This window comes from Rousettus aegyptiacus, unplaced genomic scaffold (genome assembly GCF_014176215.1).
Source record: "Rousettus aegyptiacus isolate mRouAeg1 unplaced genomic scaffold, mRouAeg1.p scaffold_m13_p_7, whole genome shotgun sequence".
In the NCBI taxonomy this organism is placed as follows: Eukaryota; Metazoa; Chordata; class Mammalia; order Chiroptera; family Pteropodidae; genus Rousettus; species Rousettus aegyptiacus.
Window position 1 is genome coordinate 490,912 of NW_023416310.1, and position 19,322 is coordinate 510,233.

The window sequence follows — 19,322 nt, forward strand, 5'->3', positions numbered from 1 at the left end:
GCCCACCTGCCGCCCCGGGGGTGGGGACCTCGGCGGCCCGGCCCGGTTCGCCACCCGGGAAGCAGCGGCGGTGACCATGTCGTGGGAAGCGACCGGCGCGGGCTGAGCGGGGAGCGGGCCCGGGGCCGGCTAACGGGGTCCCTCCCCTCACCGCACACGAGGTCAGTGGAGACGCACATTCAGGCGCCGGGGCAGGTGGGGGGGCCGGCGGGGGGCGGGGCCGGCGGGGGGCGCCGGGCACTCGCACGCGCAGGGCGGAGGTGCGTCTGCCCGCGGAGTCGCGGGCTGTGGGTGGTGGAGGTTTTCTCCTTAGCGCCCTCAGAATCTGAGTAGTCTCAATAAGTGAAAGACGTTCTCCTTATGCTTTAAGACTAAGTAATCAAGCATTTTCCCAGACTATTTTGGGCTTGAGGAATAAAAACTCACTGAGCAGCCAGAGGCCCTGCACAGGGGCGGCAGCTGCAGACCCCGACTGCCCCAGCCCCCCCCCCAGGCCCCCCCTTCCCGCTTCCGTCCACGTGTCCACGCTCAGGCCATTCCCTCTGCTTCCTCGGAGCTCTGTGCCTCTGACGGCCCCTCTGGCCCCACCCCCAGCTGCTCCCTGCCTTGCCCTGATCCGGGTCCAGCTCCCCAGAGACAGAGCCATCGGCTGGGTGAAGCCTGCCCTTAAGTAACTGGTCAGCACATGGACTGGCCGTCCCTGGTCAGGCACCCGCCCAGATCCACCACTGCGGCCAGGAGGGCCAGAGGCACGTGATAATCAGCCAGGACACAGCATGGGCCAGGGTCCCCCAAGAAACAGACCAGCAGTGGAGAGAGGGGAGGAGGGGGAGAGGGAGGCGCAGAGACGCCCCCAGGGCCTGGGCCCCCGGAATGTGGGGGCCAGCATGTCCACCCGCTGCAGGCGTGAGACCCGGGAAGGGGCCGCCACCCCAGGCCGATGCCTCCCGCCTTGGGGGTCAGCCTCTCTCCCTGAAGCCCTTCAACTAGTCGGATGAGGCCCACCCACCCTGAGGAGGCTGATCTGCTGCTCTCGAAGGCTACTGATTTCAACGTTAACCTCATCCAACAAATGGCCCAGAAGCGTCTAGAATACCTGACCAAACATCTGGGCACGGTGGCCCAGCCAGGCCGACACGCTGAATTAACCGGCACAGACCCCAGGCGCAGTGGGACGCAGCTGACTCGGTGCCCTGAACCTGCGCTCGGAACTGGACGGGTTAACAGGCTGCTCCCGCTGAGGGGCAGAGCAGCTCTCGGCCCATTCCCCACTGGGCACACGTCCAGGACGCAGCCGCCCGGCAGGCAGAGTCACTCTCGGCACCGATGGAGCCCAAGAAGTGACCCACTGCCATCTCTAGCAAAAGCGACTGGCTTTGGCTTGTTTTCCTCAAGGCCTCAGGCCAGGCTCGTGGTTAGCCACCTCCTCCGAGGCGCTGGCCTGTGGGATGGAGCCAGCAGCCGGCGACCCGCAGGCACTCTCTGGCCCGAGGGCATCCTACACACAGAAATCACATTTTCAGGAAGACAAGAAATGCAACCCAACACCAAGAAACATCCTTAGTGTCAAATGAGAGAGTTCCGCCAGTCAGCAGCGTCGCAGGACGAGAGGTGAGAGGCCACGGACTCGAAGGCGCTGAGGCCGACGGGTCTGGGCCGGGCTGGCAGGAAAGGCTCTGAGGGAGAGGACGCACAGCCCCGGAGGAGCACGGGGCCGCCCCCGGCCGAGGCAGCGCCTCTGACCGCTCCGCGTGGCCCTCCGCCTGCAGTCACCGCCGCCCTGCGTCCCAGACGGACCCGCTGTGATGCCCACGCCCGTCTGTGTGCGTCTGCAGGGTTCTCGTGGGCTCGCGGCCCTGGCCTGGCAGTAAGTGGGGGCCCTAACGCGGCGCCCACTGTGTGGTGACTGGGCCCACCGCCAGGATCCAGGTGCCAGCGGTCTGTCCCGGGGACAGACCGCTAGTCACTGAGACCGTTTCCTGTCCAGCTCCGTTCTCTCAGGAACCAGACAGAGAGACTGCGGGACACAAAACTCCGGAAACTTCAGAAGATGCAAAGGCTTCTCTACGACCAGAGAACAAGGAAGCAGGCCTTGGGCCAGTGCCTTCGGAGCCCAGGAGGAAAGGGGCTGGGGTCCCCAGCACCTGCTGCTCTCTGACCCCCCAGCTCGTCCACTCCCACCCCCAAGCCCCTGGGAGGGCAGGAAGCAGCAGGCACGGGCCGCACCACCGGCCGGCCTCACGGCCTGGCCCTCTGGACGCTGAGCGCCTGGCACTTGACGAGGATTCCAGTAGTGAGGGACAGGTGACCGGTGGGCGGGCGGATGGATGGAGAGATGCGTGTGCAGGTAAACGGGTGGGCCAGGTGGGTGGTTACGGGTGAAAAGACGGATGGCCGGATGGGTGCACAGATGCACAGTGACCAGGCGGCGAGATGGGTGGGGGGTGGTCATGGAAGGGTGGATGGACGGACGGACAGATGGGCGCGCAGATGGGTGGACGGACAGATGGGTGGGTAAGCGGATCAAAGGAGGATGGATGGATGGGGGGGAGGGAGAGGGGGGAGGGGAAGGGGAGGGGGGAGGAGGAGAGGGGGAGGGAGAGGGGGGAGGGGGGAGGGGAAGAGGACGGGAGGGAGGGGAGGGGGAGGGGGAGGGAGGGGAGGGGGGAGGGGAAGAGGACGGGGAGGGAGGGGAGGGGGAGGGGAGGGGGAGGGGAGGGGAGGGAGGGGAGGGGAGGGGAGGGGGAGGGGGAGGGAGGGGAGGGGGAGGGGGAGGGAGGGGAGGGGGAGGGAGGGGAGGGGGAGGGGGAGGGAGGGGAGGGGGAGGGGGAGGGAGGGGAGGGGGAGGGAGGGAGGGGGGCAGTTACGTAACCCAAGGGTGGACGGGCGGACAGGCACCAACCTAAGAAAAAGACACGACCAAACACATGCCCAAGGACAGACGCTCAGGCCGAGGCGAGCCGCTCGTTGCCATGCCAACACAAACTTCCCGCACGTCTGAAACAACGGCGATGACTAACTGTATCCACGTTAATGGCTATTTTTAAAAGTTAAAGTGCTGCTCGGCCGGTCACAGGTTTTCAGAAACATCGTTTTACTCCAGGAAGCGACAAGCCTCATCTGCGCTCTTTCCTTAAAGGAAGCTGTGACGGGGAAGAAAACGTAAATTTAGCAAGAGCTTCAGATGAGCCGCCCCCCCCCGCCCCCCCGTGGCACACACCGGCACACTGTCCCCTGCCATGTCCCTCCACGACGCGCCTGAGTGAGGAGTCTGCTGCCGGAAGGTGCCGGAAGGGCGTGAGAGAAAGCGTCACCCCGAGCCCCCGAGCCCCCGCCACCGCCACCGGACGAAGCCCCCCGCCCCGCCCGCGCTCCGGGCCGCCCTGCGTTCACCCAGAGACACTGCGGATTTCCGCTTCTCTTGGCTTAATTTTCAGCAACCAATGGACGGGCCTGGGCGGGAATGCACTCTCGGGGGCCGGGAGAGGGGGACCGCGGGCCCCAGGGTGCTCCTGGGGTTCTGTGGGGCGGTGGGGGGGGGGGGTCCGCCCTGCTCTGGCGGCCAAACCGCGTCTGGGAAGCACCGAGCTCTGCTCAGGGGACTCTGCGTTTGCGTCCCACGCACCCCCGCTGGGGTGGGCGCACGGAACACCACAACAGTCACGGCCTGTGAGCCCGCGGCCCGCGCCCCGTCACCCCGGGCCCAGTGGGGGTCACACTCCCTCCTTGGGGCTCCGTGCACAGCCCACGTTTGAATCTGCATGAGCCAAGAAATCCAGAAGGTAACGATGAAACCGCAGCTTCCACGGCAAAAGCCTCTGCTCCGCTAGGCCACGGGTGAGCACACACGTCCCTCGGGACGCCCGGAGCACGCGGCTGGGGAGCCGAGGCTTCCTGGAGGGACGCGGCTGGCACCCCGGTGCATGGGGGGGCGGCACAGAGCAGGACCCAGCGCTGGCCACCCCGGGCACTCACTCAGCCGTCGGGCTTTGTGCGCAGCCGTCTCGGTCTGGGGCTGGACGTGGCCCCAAGGACAGTCTCCGTGACGTCGCCTGTGGGGTCTGGTACGGACCACAGACACATGCTCCAAAGCCCTCCAAAAACAGACGAGATGGCCTTTTGGAGGTTCTGGTCACCGGAGCAGAAAAGTTCACCAGGACGCACGCTGCAGCAGGGGGCTCAGGCTGGGCTCCCCAGCCCCGGGGCCAGCACGGCCTCGGCTGTCTGCGTCCCAACGGCAGCCGCGAGCCAGGGCCCAGGGCAGAGGCGGCGCGGCCCCCAGAGGTCGCAGTCTGCACAGACTCCGGCACCCGGGGCGCAGCCGGAAGGACACGGTGCCCCACGTCCCCCTCCTCCCGGTGGCCCTCCTGCTCCCCGCGGCCTCACCGTGACTCCCTGAATGCCCCAGGACCCATGAACCCCAACCCGCCCCGCGCCTCGGGGAGAAGGCTTCGGAGCAGTGACTGTGGGTGACAGTCATGAGGCTGATGGTCACACTAGGCGGCTTTCTGGGGGGGAACGACCCCCTTAATCCCCAAGCCAAAAAACTCTCCGTCGCGAGAGGGAGCACGCTTCCGGCCCATGGCTCCCTCACGGCATCTGCCGCAGGGCACAGTGGGGGCCGGGCCGGGCGGCGGGAGCAGCCGAAAGCCCGGGCACACAGGCTCGCGAGCCCTGGGCTGGACGAGCCACGCACGCAGCGGGACTGACCGCGAAGGCGCCTCGGGGTCCCACACGCGAGCCACAACCCCCCAGCTGCCCAAAGTCACCTCTGCGTCCTGGCCACGCCCCAGGCCCTGGCCCCCAGGCGGGGACAGGGGACCAGAGCCACCACGCCCTGCAAGCAGCCACCACGCCCGGCGCCACCTCCCGCCAGAGCGGAGCGCCGAGCCTTCCCCTCCCGTGACAGCCCAGCGGGCAGGGGCGCGGGGTGGCGGGGCTGCAGGGTGGGCACAGCCTGGGTCCCCCAGCCACGGCTTCGGCCAACACCGTCTGGAAGGGCCAGACGGGGACCATTCTGTCCGTCACACCTTGCGTGGCTCAACCTTTGCCAGAAGGCAGCCACGGCCCAGACGCAGGAGGCTCGGCCCGTCTGCAGACCAGCCTAGCGGGCAGCCACCCCACTCCAGTGGGCCGGCTCAGAGCACAGCCTCCGGCAACAGCCGACCGGCCGCCCCAGACGCCGGCCGCGGGCTCTGCGGGGCGAGGCAGGGCCGCACGCCACCAGCTCCGAGGCTCTGGGCTGTTCATCACGGCGGCCAGAGCCGACCGCCCCGCTGGCCACCGTGACCGCCCAGGCCGGCGGGGACACAGGGTGCCGAGAGTCGAGTCCTTCGGTCTGGACCCGGGCCTATGAGCTCTGCCACTAATCGACTCTGACCACTAGCTACTGCTTGCCAAAGGTTTTTAAAAATCACCAGAACACAGTGAGCAGGGCTCGGCCTTCGCACCAGGCGGAATGACTCACCCTCGCGTCCGAGCCTCTGAGAGGGGGCGGGACACGCGGAGCCACTGTTCTCAAGACACTGTCCGTGGGTCAGTGGTGCACACACCTGAGACACTGAGTGCGAACCAGGGCCTCGCGCTGTCCCGGTCACCGCCAGAGGGGCCTGCACACCCGGGGGCCGAGGCCGCAGGAACTTGCAGGACAGAGACAGACGCTGACCGCTCCAGGGAGGGGAGGGAGGCGGGCACCCCAGGGCCTGCGGGGCCGAGCGTCCGGCCAAGCCCTGGCCAGCACGGGAGTGCAGCCAGCCGGAGAAAAACGGATCAAGGCCAGAGCAGAAATCAGCAACACAGGAAACAGCAACAGAAGAGAAAAATCCCCGATCCGAAGCCTGGGCTTTTGCAAGGGTCGGCAGAGTGGGTCACCCTGCGGTGGGCCGATGACGTGAAGACACAGCTCGCGGCACGAGGGACGGGGGTGCCAGCACCAGAGGCCCAGGTCTCAGAAGGATCATGGGGACCACTTCATGGGGACATGCCAGCAGCTAGGTGACATGGGCCGTCTGCCGAGGCCCACTCAGAGGAAGGTGCTCCCGGCCAGCCCCGGGCAGCTGGCCGAGCACAGGGCTCCCAGGCGCACCCCCCCCCCCCAGCGGCGCCCGCTCTCCCGGGCTCGGGGCCCCGTCTCCCTGGAGGACCAGGCTCGTGAGCAAACAGACATTCCGGGAGCAGAGGCGGCAGCCCCGGGGCCGACAAACCCGGGGCGAGGGGCTCATCCTGACGGAGGCCAGGGCGTCACCCCTTCCGACACGGGCCCTTCCGGATGCTGGCTGTGCCTCAGCACGGCCCTTTCCTTAGCTGAAAATTCTCCCAAAGGACAAAAGGAGACAAGGAGCGGCTGAGCAGGACGGGTGGGCTCGGGTGGGACGGCCGGGCCCACAGGCCAGCCCCTGGCTGTGCGCCCGAGGACGCGTCAGAGCTGGAGCACAGGTCCCCCGGGAGGAGTGTATGTGAGTCCTGGGGGCCGGCGGCAGGGGCACCCCGGGGACAAACGGGGTGGTAGGACCACTCCTCGCCTGAGGCCTCTGCTGAGTTCTTGGGGGATCGCCCCCCACTTCTCCACACTAAGAATGCCGAGAAACACACGGAAGGCCACGGTTTCCGGAGTGAACGTGTCTGCAACTTCCCGGGACCAGGGCCCGAACTCACGCAGGGCAGGGGCCCGAGACGGCTCACGACGGGGTCGGGGGCCTGGGACTCAGCTCGTGACCCCCGGGGAGGGGGCCGCGACGGCTCGCGACGGGGTCGGGGGCCTGGGACTCAGCTCGTGACCCCGGGGAGGGGCCGCGAAGGCTCGCGACACAGCCGACGTGGTCACCCCTAACTTGCTGCCGTTTCTGACGTCTCGCGAGTGACCGCCTGGCGGAGCCGGCTCCCGGCACTTCCCGCGTGAGGACCCAGTGACTGGGCCCAGACAAACTCGATTCCTGCCCTTCAAAATCAGCTTCCGGAAAGAGCCTCAGCTTGGATGACGTCGGCTGAGCAGCAGTCACACCGCGGATGGACCTCGTCACGCCCAGGCGGCAGCCCGAGGCCGGGCCGGGCCACGGGCCACACGAGACACACAGTGACCCGCACGGCCTGGCGCCGGATCAGTGAAACTCAACTGCTTTTAGGCTGAATTCACCAAAACAGGTATTTTTAAGTAAACCTCACTTTCTTGTGTACCCCAAAAGTGTTGTGACTAAAATGCTCGGTGAACCTGGACGCAGCGCTGAAGTCACCCACATGCAGGGCTGGGGCCACAGTCCCCGAGTGGCCTCCCTGAGCCCGCACAGCGGGCAGGACCCGGGGGGCCCAGGGCTGCTCCCAGCCCCGGCTTCTGGCCGCGGGGCGCTGCGGGGGCCGCCCGCTCACCCCTTCCCCAGCCGCCTTTATTCCAGCTCTTCCTGTCCAGGGCACAAGGAAAGCCGGGCACCCCCAGCAGAAGCAGTAAGAACGCAGAGCTGGCCAGTGGGGGCCGGCAGAGCGTGGGGGGACCGCCCACTTCTCCCTCGTTTCCAAACAGAGGCAGCGATCAGCTCGGATATGGATGCCACCGCGGCTGGAATTCTCCACGCGGAGCCTGTGGTCGGGGGCGGGCAGCCTGGCCAGCCTGCCCCTCGTCCACCTGATATCTTCCTGGACACGACGGCCCCCGCCCACCTCCAGCCACGGCGGAGCCGTCCATGGCTCCAGAAGCAGGCCGGGCCCCAGTGCTGTGGGGACAGCAGAGACTCAGGGCCCCTTGTGCAATCGCGGGACCTGCGCGTGAGCACCCAGGGCTGTTGGCTCTCCTGCTGCCGCTCTGTGGCCCTCACGTCACCACTGAGGGGACACTGAGCCAGAGACCTGAGGACAGGAGGCGGCTGAGGGGCGCAGGGGAGCCCCGTCGCGACAGCGGGGTCAGAGCTGCCTGCCACTCAGGCTCCCTGCGGCCACCGTTTCCGGCCCCAGGGCCTGATGTCCAGACAGCAGCCAAGCCTGCGGCTTCCAGACACCGGTTTGTGAATCGCCAGGCGCAGACCCCACTGCCCGGAGGCACCGGCCCCCTCCCAGCGTCCCGGAACCCCGAGGGCCGGTCCCCTCGGAACACGGCCGGCTGGGCGTCTGCGAGCACTCGGCCGCGGGGGGTACCTGGCCCCTCATCCCGAGCAGAGCCGACAGCCGCCACCCTGTCCTTGAGGACCGCGGTGAGACCCCCCGTGACGCCCGAGGGCACGCAGCACACGCCGGGCACGCCGTGTGTCCGGGGCGCGCGGACCCGGGACAGCGTCACCTCGGCGGGCGCGGCGGGAGGCGTGCGGTGGCAGCCGTCGTCAGGCCCCGCTGTGGGGACAGCGGCCGGGTGGCGGCCGCCTCTCCCCGCACCGCACCGTGCTCACCTGGCCACCTCGCGGAAGCGCCGCCGGCTCCTCAGCGGTGAGTCCAAATGGCCAGCTTCAGCCGTCCCGCGGTGCCGGGCCACGGACAGGGGGCTGCAGGGGACATGGGGCGGTGGCCGGGCACAGGCCGCGTCCTGCCCCAAGGCGACGGAGCCAGGCTGAGTGGGACCCAAGCTTCTCACAACAGTGTGCGACTTACAACCTGTGACTTATTCCTTTCCGGAACCTTCTATGTAACACCTGCAGACGGAGGCCGATGCGGGCACCATGTCCGCGGGCGCTTTCTGGGCGCGCTTGCTTTGATGACAAAGGCTGACTCCATCCCGGTGTGTCTACAGGGACGAGGTCACCTGAAGGCCCAGACTGACGGCCCCGCAGAAGTGAGGGACCCAGTGAGCCGGGGTGGACGGAAGGTGGCGTGGAGGGCCCTCCACCGCGGGACCCCGACCGACCATGTTTACCCGTCACTGTGCAAGCCGAGACTCTCGCGATGGCCCGGTCTGGGGCGGGAGCCCCGGGGTGGGCAGAGGCGGGGGCACTGGGCGTGGGCCTGGCGCTGGGCGTCCGTTGTCCAGGCCACAGAGGCGCAGGGCGTCCAAGCCCCCTGCGCCTGCCCCCCTGCAGGCCCACGCGGCCACCTTCCCGGCTGGACCGGGACTCCGCGTGTCCACGGCCGGCGCACACGGCAGGCCATCAGGGATGGGGCGTGCAGACACCGCCTGGCACGGACCGTGCCCCGGGGAGGTGGCCTCTCCCTGCCCCTGCGGCCCCGCGGCCAGTCCAGGCTGCTGGGCAGTGGCGTCACCCTCCAAGGCCCCGCCCGGGCCTCGGCCCTGGCCACGCCTGCGCCAGCATTTCCTGTCACCGGGACAGCGGCCTGAGCCGGCCCGGCGGCTGGGGAAGGGCTCGGGCTGCGGGTGCGGGACATCTCTGCAGAGCTGCCCCCCATGATCTCACAGTGGAGGCCTCGGGGACGCGACGGGGTGGGAGAGGGCGTGTGGGAACCCCCGGCGGGTGACGGGGCGGAGGCCACCGCACTGCCACAGCGCCGGACCTGCCGCCGAGCCCACGTTCCAAGTGGAGGCTTCCGAGCGGGGCCCGCGAAGGCCCAGCCTGCGACCCGCACCCCGGAAGCTGCTTCTAGAACCCCAGCTTACATTCCAGCTGGCCTGACTCGAGGGCCACCCCAAACCTCGATCCCGGGTGGTCCAGGACCCTTATTTTCTGCAGCCCAATTGCAGGTCAAAACAATCCAGCATCAGGCCCGGCTCGACCCCACCCCTGGAACACCGTGCGGGGGGGGGGGGGTGTCTGCTCCTTCCCAGCGTCCCAGACGACCATTTCCGGGAGGAGGGGTGCGGAGGGGTGACGTGATGGCTAGATGGCCTGACTTTGGGGACACTTTGTCTCCAATTTCTAGCAAATAATTTCTAGCAGCACACAGCAGCGACCGAGAGGGCCGGGCCCGGGGAAGGGCTGGGGCGTGAGCAGCAGTGTGACCGCGGCCGCCAGGCGGACAGAACGCGGTGACCAGTCCACGTGCCGACCCCGGACTGGCCTCCTCTCCCCTCACTCGCCGCACCCCGGCTGTGCCCGGGGACGGTCCCTGCTGCCCACGCGGCCTGGGCGCCAGGGCCGGCGCCTGAGACGTGCCCCCGGAGACGCCTGCCAGGCCGGCCGTCAGTCCGCCCTGTCCCGGCGTCTGCCCGGCGGCCGCGAGTGCTGCTCCGCCTGAGCACGGCTGTGACACGGTCCCATCCTGTCGCCGGGACCTGCTCAGCTGGGCCGGCACTGGCCCCGCAGAATGGATGGGCCAAGTGTGGTCACCACAAGACATTCTCAAAACTGCAGGAGCCCGCGGAGCACAGGGCGCTGCGCCATGCAAACGGGGATGTCGGGTGGGCTTTGCGACCACCCTCCCCGCCCTGCCTGTTTCGAAAGCCCCATTCGGTTGGGGGCGGGCCCTGGGTTGTCCCACAATGCTCTTGTTTTAAAACCCTGCTCTTTTTAAGACTCGAACGCATAGTACAAGTATTAGACACTGGCCAGATGTGAGAAATGGTTTCAGGGTCCAAGTTGTTTCCACTGACTCACTGAAGAATTAAATCCCCCGCATGCGGAAAGCCTCGCTCTCCCGTCTGAAGGCCGCTCGGTCGCTGGGCAGGAGGCCGCACGGCCCGAGCGGGACCACGGCGCGGGCTGAGCGCGGTGCTGGAGGCCGGGAGGGAGGCGGCCGCGACCCGCGGCCCCGGGGCGAGGGGTCCCTGCTCGCGCTTTGTTTGAAAAGCGCGTCCGCGGGCCGCCCACGCGCGTCCCGAGCGGCTCGCTGGGTTTCACAACTGCTGCGGGCCCCTCGGCGGTGCCGACAGGCCCGGCTCAGCCAGGGGCAGTGGAAACGATTCTCCGGCGTCCCGAAGGGCCGCTGCAGGGCGCTCGCCGGCGGCGAAAGCCCGGGCGAAGGCGTCCGCACGGCCCGGAGCCCCAGCGGAGCCCCGCGGCCAGGGCAGGGGTCCGGCCGCAGGGGCGGGTGGGCTCTGCGCGCGCGGCCCCGCGAGGTCTGGCTCGCCCAAGCTCTGGCCGGAGGCTGGGACGCGCCCGGGGTATGGGCTCGGACCCCTGCTGTCCCAGACCCGGAGACCAGCCCCTCGCGGCCCCTCCCCGCGCTTGGGGCGCAGGGCAAGCCCGAGAGAACCGTGCGCCCGAGAGGCCAGGACAGCGGGGCGGGAGGCTCTGGGCGCCCGGGGCCGACGCTCGGGTCACTGAGGGTCCGCGAACGAAGTTCCTGCAGGAGGGAGGAAGGCGGAGGGGAGCCTCGGAGTGCGGAGAGGGGGAGGGGCAGGAGGAAGAGGGGGGAGACGGGGAGGAAGAGGGCGGACAAGGGGTGCCCCGCGCTCCGGGAGGAGAGGGCCGGCCCGGGCGAGGGGGCGGCAGAGGGGAGCGCCGCCGCGGGGCGCGCGGGGCGCGGCGAGGCTGGTCTCCACAACTTCTGGTCCCGACAACTTCCCCGTGCAGCGAGTACTCCAAGTGGCGAACAAAGGCGGCCCCGGAGTCCGCGCTCCGCGCCCCGGCCGCGCGGACAAAGGCCCGGCCCCCGACGCCCGAGCCCCCCGAACGTCCCCCCGTCCGCGCCCGCCCGCGGCCCCCGGGCCCCGGGCCCCGCGCACTCACAGGATGGAGGTCTGCGGCGCCACGGCGGGCACGGCCTCCAGCAGCAGATGCATGCAGCGCACGGTGCTGCGGAAGCACAGGCAGCGGCTCGGGCACCCCGCGCCCGGCTTCGGGGGCACCGCGGCCAGCGCCCCCCAGCCGCAGCACAGCACGAGCGCCAGCAGGCAGCGGCGCGCGGGGCGCACGGCCATGGCTACGGCGCGCGCGGACGCTCGGGCGCACGGACCGACCGCGGAGGCCCCGGCGCGTCCCCGGCCGGCGGCGAACTGCGCCCGCCCGCCCGGCCGCGGCCCACGTCCCAGCTGTGCGGGGGGCGGGGGGCGCCAGCTGTGCACATGCGCGCGGCTCCTCCCTCCCCACCCCCACCGCCCTGAGGGCCGGGGCGGGGCGAGGACCTCCCGCCGCGGCGTCGGAGCCTTGGGCCCCCTCCCTGCGGCGGGGCTCCCGGGGACGCCGAGAAGGCGACGGGGACCCGGGTTTCAGTCCCGGATCTGCACTCAGGAGCTGGGGGCCTCGGTCACGCTGTTCCACGTCGCCCAGTCGGAGTTTCCACATGTGCGCAAAAAACTTTCTGTTGTTTTAGAAAAGAATTTTAGAGCGTTTACTGTGTTCCAGGCACGGTTCCAAGCCGGCGCTCCCTCGCTGGCCCGCGCTCGCTCTCCCTCCCTCCCCCCACACTCCTGGCGGGACTGGAGCCAGCCGCTGGCCCTGAGACCCTCTTACCCTCCCTGCCCAGCCCCTGGGGCCCCCGGGGCGCAGTTGGGAGCGCAGAAGACGTTTGTGCAGAGTCCTTGGCACAATGCTGGGCCAGGTGAACGCTTCCTACCCTGTAGTTCGTCCCTTGTGGACGCACAGGAAGCAAACCCTTGGACCAGGCACCGTGGGACTTTTGTGAAGCCACCAGGAGATACAGCAGAAGCTGTGGAAAGGGGGGAAGATGCTCGTGTGCCCCGTCGTAGTCTCACTTTACATGCGTTTTCCGGCCGGGCCCGTCCACCCTCCCTGCAGAGGACAGAACATGTCACAGCTTTGGCGCTGCCACTCCCCTGCCCAGACACCTCCAAGCCCCCGGTCTACGTGGGCAAAGGCCTCATCTCACCAAACTCGCTCCGGCTGGGCCCGCGGGAGGCAGGGGCGACCGCGAGCGGCTCACACGCGGCTTCTCCAGCTCCGGGGCGTCTCCTGACTGGCGGAGACGTTATCTTCAGGTGTCCACTTGGCTGGGCTGTCACACCCAGTGATCAATCACACACTGACCTCGGCGTCACGCCGAAGGCAGTGTGCAGGTGACCACCTCTGGGTAATGGGCGCAATCAGCTGCCGATTGCCCTCCGGGAGGGGGGTGTGCCTCGCCCTGCACATTTAAGGTCTTAAGAGTAAAACCTGGGGCTTCCCAGAGAAGCCGCTACGCCTCAGGCTGCAGCGCTATCTCCTGCCTGAGTTTCCAGTCTGCGGCGGCCCTAAGGATTCGGACCCCACCTTCCTCCCCCACCGCTGTGTGACCCAGTCCCTTAAACTCTATCCTCCCTCCCTCCTTCCATCCAACCGCCCGCCCGTCCATGCTCCAGTGCTGTTTCTCCGATGACCCCTGCCTGGCGCCCAGCCACGTGCAGACCATGGGCGGGGCGGACGCTTAGCAAGGGTGTCCTAAGGGTGCCCTTACGTGGCGCAGCGGACGCCTGTCCCGGCTCGTGGTTTCCCGCCGTGCCCTCTGGAGGCCCAGGGAGGCCTCGCACCTCAGGGCATGGAGGAGGACAAGGAGCCCCTGGGGCTCTCTGTGCCCTGAGTCCCCAGCAAGACACCCCCACTCCTCTCTGATGAACATGCTCCAAGTCCGGCTGTCGCCCCAGGCCTGGCTTGTCCACAGCGAACGTCCCTACCAGGTGCGTTTGCTCCGGCCGACGACCTTCACTTGTTTGGCTCCCACACAAAGCAGCAGAGATCAGCGCGTGACAGGTACTGTCCTGACCTCAGTCTGCAGCGGTCACCGCTGTCGCAGAGTCGGTGAGGCGTGGCAGGCGCCACCAGACAATGGCGGCTGCTGGAATGCACTCAGCCCAGGCTGCGGGGCACCGAGGGGCCGAGCCCTGGAGGCCCCCGGGAACACTTACCTCATTCTGCAGGTGGAGCTGAGTCACGGCCCAGGCGGGAAGCAGGGAGAGGGATGTGCCGGGTCTGACCTGCGGCCTCCCACAGCGCCGTGGACGTGGCGGGGACCCTCCCAGACCTTCCTGACCTCTGACACTCTGGAGAACTGCCCGGGGCCGCCAGGGGCCACAGCCGGAGCTGCTGGCAGCGAGGGGGAGGCAGGAAGGCTCAAGTGTTGAGCCAGCTGCGTGGGAGACGGCACCCTGCTGCCCGGCCCTGCGGTCAGCTGCAAGGACGCCCCCCAGATGAGGAAGACTCCCGCCAACCCCGCACCCCCAAGTGGACGCAGACAGGAAAACCAGGGTCCCTGAGTGGCCCCTGCACGAGGTGAAATCGTTCATCGCCTGTGGCTAAGACCAGGGGACCCGTGACCACCGGCTGTGGACGGCAGCGGGCCCTCGGCACCCCACGCCGTCACCTGGCTCGCTGCACGCCCTCGGCACCCCACGCCGTCACCCGGCTCGCTGCACGCCCTCGGCCTTGTCCTGCCGCACCGTGAGGCCACATTGAAGGAATCAGGTGACCCCAGGCCTTCACCTGCAAGTCATGGGACCTAAGAATGATAAATGAACTGGACTCCCCCACACTAGGGGTCCTCTCGCTGTCTCTCTCCCTCTGGGTCTCTCGGGCTCTGTCACCCCTGCCCCAGAGAGCAGCTCCCCCCACCCCCCGGTCTGTGGAGTGTCTCCCCTTCTCTAACAAACCCTTCTGCCTCTGCCTCTGCCTCTGCCGGGCCTGTGAATTCTTCCCCCTGCACAGCCAAGGGCCCTCCCTCCCTCCTGCAGGCCCGGGGGAATCCGCCCTCTGTGGTCACAGGGGTGGGGACGGGGTACCGCCGGCCTGGAGGCCCGACAGGGGCCTCCCAGCTCCTCCCTGCTGGCGGTCCACCGACCACAGGGGACACCCGCGTCACAAGTACCCACAGGGGCCCTGGAGTGTGCGGTTGGTAATTCCTGCCACCTCGTCCCAGGGTCGCGATGGCACCTGTCTGCTCGTCTGCCTCCCCAGTCACTGGATGCCCGGGCAGGACTTACACGGAAGAGGCGGCGGGGGTGGGAACACGACGCAGACCGGGAGGCGGCCTCGGCAGCTGTAACCCAGGGGGTCTTTCTCCCTCTCTCTGGGCCAGTTTCCGGGCTGGGACAGGACGGGACCAGCCCGGCTCACGGGCTGCGGGAGGACCCAGGAGACCGCGCCGGGCTGCGCTGTCGTCCACAGCAACGCGGCAACGTGCGCGCGCAGCGCGCTTCTCGCTGGGGCCCGGCCGGGGTTCGGTCCGCGTGGCGCCCTGGGGACTCAGCCCTGCGGAGGCCCCGGGCTCAGCTGCACACCCCTGGGGGCAGCGTCACCCGCCCCGCCCGCCCACAGGAGCGGAGGGCTTGGCGGAGTATGGAGGGGGCTTGACTCCGGGCGCCAGCGTCCCCAGTGGCTGCCCCAAAACACCACAGTCCTGGAGGCCAGAAACCCCAGGTGGAGGTGTCAGCAGGGGCGGTCCCTTCTGGACCTCATTGGAGGCCTCTGTCCCAGGCCCCTCGCCAGGCCCCGGCGACAGCAGGCAGCCCCTGGCGCCCCTGGCTTCTGCCTCCCTCCCACACGGTGCCCAGTCTCTGCCCTCGCCTGGTGTTTCCCTCCATGTGGCTCTGCGCTCACCCCAGCGACCTCATCCTAACATGACTGACCACACCTGCAACAGCCCTGTTTCCCGACGGGGTCCCCTTCTGAGCCCTGAGAGGACATGGATTCTGGGGACGGCGTGGCCGGGGCAGGTGGTGGCCACCTCCGAGGCGGCGGCCTGCGCTCTGGAGCAGGCTGTCACGGCGGACCCTCCTGCACCGTCAGCTTTAAATTTTAGAGTGGGGGAGGAGCACAGGCCAGGGGGCGCTGGGCCCACCTGCGGGCCCAGGAAACGCACACCCGGGGTTCCAGAATTCAGTGCCTTCTCTACGCGCTCGGCTCCCCGCGCTCGAGCACAGCCCAGACACTGCCTATGTGATGCAGAAACAGGACCCCCTTCCCCCCGCAGCCCCCTCCCGCAGGGCTGTGCTGCTGGCGGGTCACGGGGCGTCCCAGCCCGCCGAGCAGGGGCCGCCTGAGCCCTGCGCTCCGCCCGTGCCGGCCCGGAGCCCTCTGCACCCCACACGTGGCGGAAGCTGCGGGAACCACTGGGGACCCGCCCAGCTCAGGCGCAGTAGAGGGTGGTCTTTGCCCTTCGACCTTCCCTTGGGGGTGGGACAGTATGGGGACCGGAGAGTCCTAGGGAGTGCCAGGGACGGAGCAGCCCAGCCTGGCAGGGCCTGTAACCTCACCCCGCGAGGGCAGGTGGCGGCCGTGGTGACCCACCACTTAGAGTCCAGTGTCCAGGACAGCTGGCGAGGAAGGGCAAAGACGGATCTGGAGGGGGGACTGGGCGCCCCACTCTGCCAGCAGCCGATCAACGCTGGGAGGAGCCCTGAGAACCACAGTTACGGGAGGGCGCAGGCAGGGGACAGACGCCTGGATGGAAGGTGACCAGGACCGACCGGTCGTCCTCAGCCAGCAGGGGCGGTGAATGACTCAGCATCACTGTAAAAAACTTCCCTCCATAAACATCCCGGGCACCGCCGCCTTCTTTGGGGTCCTCTTTGGGGTCCCCCCGCCCAGGTCTCTGTGTCCACCTGGCACGCGCGGCCCTGCCTGGCAAACAGGAGGCCCCGTGCAGGTCTGAGACTGGCCTCTGGGCTGCTGGGGCCCTCGAAGGATTCCGCGTCCCCCTTTCTCTTCCCGCTTGGGGGGGTGACACCTCACAGGCGAAGGGTCTCCAGATGGGCGTCGAGTCCCTACACTGAATTCCTGCTCTGTCTTTACAGCTCTTCCGGCATCTGCAGTTTCTCAAGCTGCTCAGTTCAAAACGGTGCTCGCGGCAGAGGCGTGGCCGGGGGTGGGCGTGGCCGGCGGGTGGGCGTGGCCGGGGCGTGGCCGGGGCCTGGCACGCCCCGGGATGAACGGACGGACACGCGATCCCCAGCCCCGCATCCGTGGCACGCAGCCGAGGTCTGGCCTCCGCCCCTGAACTATTTCCTCTTGTGCCGAGCAAACTCATAAATGGCCTGAACTCAGTGTTTTCCTCCAAAGCAGGGCTGCTTGTCGCTGGGGCCACTCCGAGCCAAGAAGCCGGCGTGCTTTCCCCTTGGCCCTTAGCCTTTGCTCCTAAATTCTCAGAGGCGCTGCCGACTGAAGCAGCCCGGCCAGGGACACCGGGGCGGGGGACGCTGCCACGGGCGGGCCAGCAGGGGCCGGGCGCCCTGTCCAGCGACGAGGCAGCTCGAGTCGCCCATCTGGACTCGAGGCCTTTCTAGGTCAGGCAAGTGGACGGTGATTCTCTCTTTATTCTGCAGGGATAAAATAATTTTTAAAATGTGCCCACAGCTCTTTCGTATTTCATCAGATAAGCCAAAAGTATTTAAGGACATTTTTGAATCAACACTTCACGGGAAGCCAGGAAACATCTTGGCGGTGGAGGAAGCGCTGGCATGCGGGTCCCAAAGCCAAGGCAGTGGGCACCCAAGCGGAGCCGACCGGGATGGAGAAGCAGGAAGCCGGGGGCCTTGGGCGGCGAGGGACACGTCTGGTCCCGTGGCTGCTGGCCCAGGACAGGGTCCACGCTGAGGCGCTCAGGGGGGACGTCAGGGGCTTTTGGAAGCTGGTGCCAACGGGTCCAGCTCCAAGGGGCCGGCAGCACCTATGAAAATTAGCCTCTCGTTTTCTGGAACCTTCTGTCGCTAATCGAGCACCCTCGTCACTGCCTCTGTCACTGCCTGCGAAGCCTCCATGGTCAGGAACACTCTTCCCTCAGTGGCATTCAAAGCTCCAGCTGCGTAATCACTTATTCTCAGCCTCTTCCCGTTTCCCAGCTCGACCCCAAAACCAGTTACGAAATCGCGTCCTCCGAGTGTTGTTGCGAGCTGGCTGCCCGGAGTCGATTAAAGGGGACACCGTCCAGCGGGCACAAAGCCAGGCGTGATTTTAAGGCTGGTCTTCCCAGAGCTTAGGGCACTTTTCTCACGGACGCCCCCGTGTGAAGTTGCCGACACCTCTCAGAGCTGAGGGTCAGCGGCCCCGGGGCAGCAAGAAAGCGCACGGAGTCTGTGTGACATAAATGTCCCTTGTGGCCGCAGTGTCGGAACAGCACCGACTGGGGACTGAACCAGCAGGAACTTCGTTCATGGTTTCTAGATCCAGGTGCCAGCTGAAGCAGCGTCTGTGCGGGGTGGGTCCTCAGCACGTCCTCGTCCTCGGTGGATGGCGGGGGAGGGGAGACGGGCCACAGCCCCCACGTCGGGCCCTGTAAGGGCACCCATCCCGCGGGGGCCTTGCTCACGACTTCCTCACCTCGGGAGGCCCCTGCGCTCTCCCGTGGGGTGACACACCATTCCCTCTGTGCGCATCACCCTGCTCAGTGTGACATCCCAGAGACAGTGGGCGTGGGGTGGCGGCCGCGCACGAAGCCCCGAGGCCTGAGCGGGATGCCCTGGGCCGGCTTCTCGCCGTTCACGGCTCATGTCCATGTCCTACGGGGCCGCACCGTGTGGCCCTTTTATCAGTTAACCGCCCTCTAGGGCGCATGTCTGCACCAGCCTGATGTAAATCAGTGGATCTGAAGAACGGTGCCTGAGCCGGGGGACCGGGCCCCTCAGGCGGCACTGACCGGGACCCCGCCGGCGAACAGGTGAGAAAGTGGGCCGGGGCCTTCGCGCCCCCTTCCCTAATGGCCGCAGTGGTTGGTGCCCATGCGTGTGACGTTCCAGCCCACACATGCACGCCCACGCATGTGCACACACATGCCCACGCAGTGCAGACACACACGTGTCTGTGCACACATGCACACGCACGCCCACGCAGTGCACACACGCACGCGCACACACCCCAAACGCAGCACTTTGGCGCATGCCGTGTTTCGCTGGAGGACTTTGGGGATAGCAGATGCAGGAAGGACTCAGCCCACCCCTCAGCTCAGAGGACCCAGAGTCGAGGAGGCCTGCCTCTCAGGGGGAGGCGTGTCCTCATCTCTCTGATGGGGAACAGGGAGCCCGGAGGAGGGGCCCTGCTCAGCCCCGGGAGCCACCACTCCCAGCCAGACCCCTCCCCAGACGGGCCCTCCTCAGGGACGGAAAACACTTGGGCAGGTCTGTTTCCTTATCAAGGCTCCTGTGTCATGTGAAACTTGAAAAATGTGCGTGATGCCTTTTCTCACAAAATCCCAGCGGAGAGCCTGGGAAGGTAGAAGGGAAAGGTGTTTTCTTCCTCCCCTGCAGGCGTATCTTGGCTATTTTCTTTCTTTGCTCAACTCGGAGGGCATTACACACCCTAAGGAAACCCGCAGTTAGGAAGGCGGAGAGGGCCTCTTGGAGTTAGGATGGGATTGGAGGCCGGAGGGGACTGGAGGCTCCCATGTGTCCGCCTTTGGCCCAGCACAGGTCAGGGCTGCCGGGGACGACCCGGAGTCGCGTCGGGGCTCCAGGGTCAGAGACGGGGTGAAGGCGTGCCCAGCGGCCGCGTCCCCGCCGCCGCCCGTGGGCCTCCTTCCGCTGAGCGTGCTCACGTGGTTTGTCCGCTTCCTTCAGGGACTGTGCCATGCACTTCGGTGACCCGTGACTTTTT

General features: G+C 67.7%; 1 protein-coding gene across 1 annotated transcript in view; it reads right to left on the minus strand.

Annotated features, from left to right (window-relative positions):
* PXDN (peroxidasin) overlaps positions 1-11,815 on the minus strand; it is a 53,586-nt gene extending 41,771 nt beyond the window's left edge. Inside the window, exon 1 of the mRNA XM_016155844.2 lies at positions 11,538-11,815. Coding sequence (XP_016011330.2) covers positions 11,538-11,728 — 191 coding nt within the window. The 5' untranslated portion in view covers positions 11,729-11,815. The remainder of the gene's footprint in view (positions 1-11,537) is intronic.
* Positions 11,816-19,322: the final 7,507 nt, after the last annotated feature.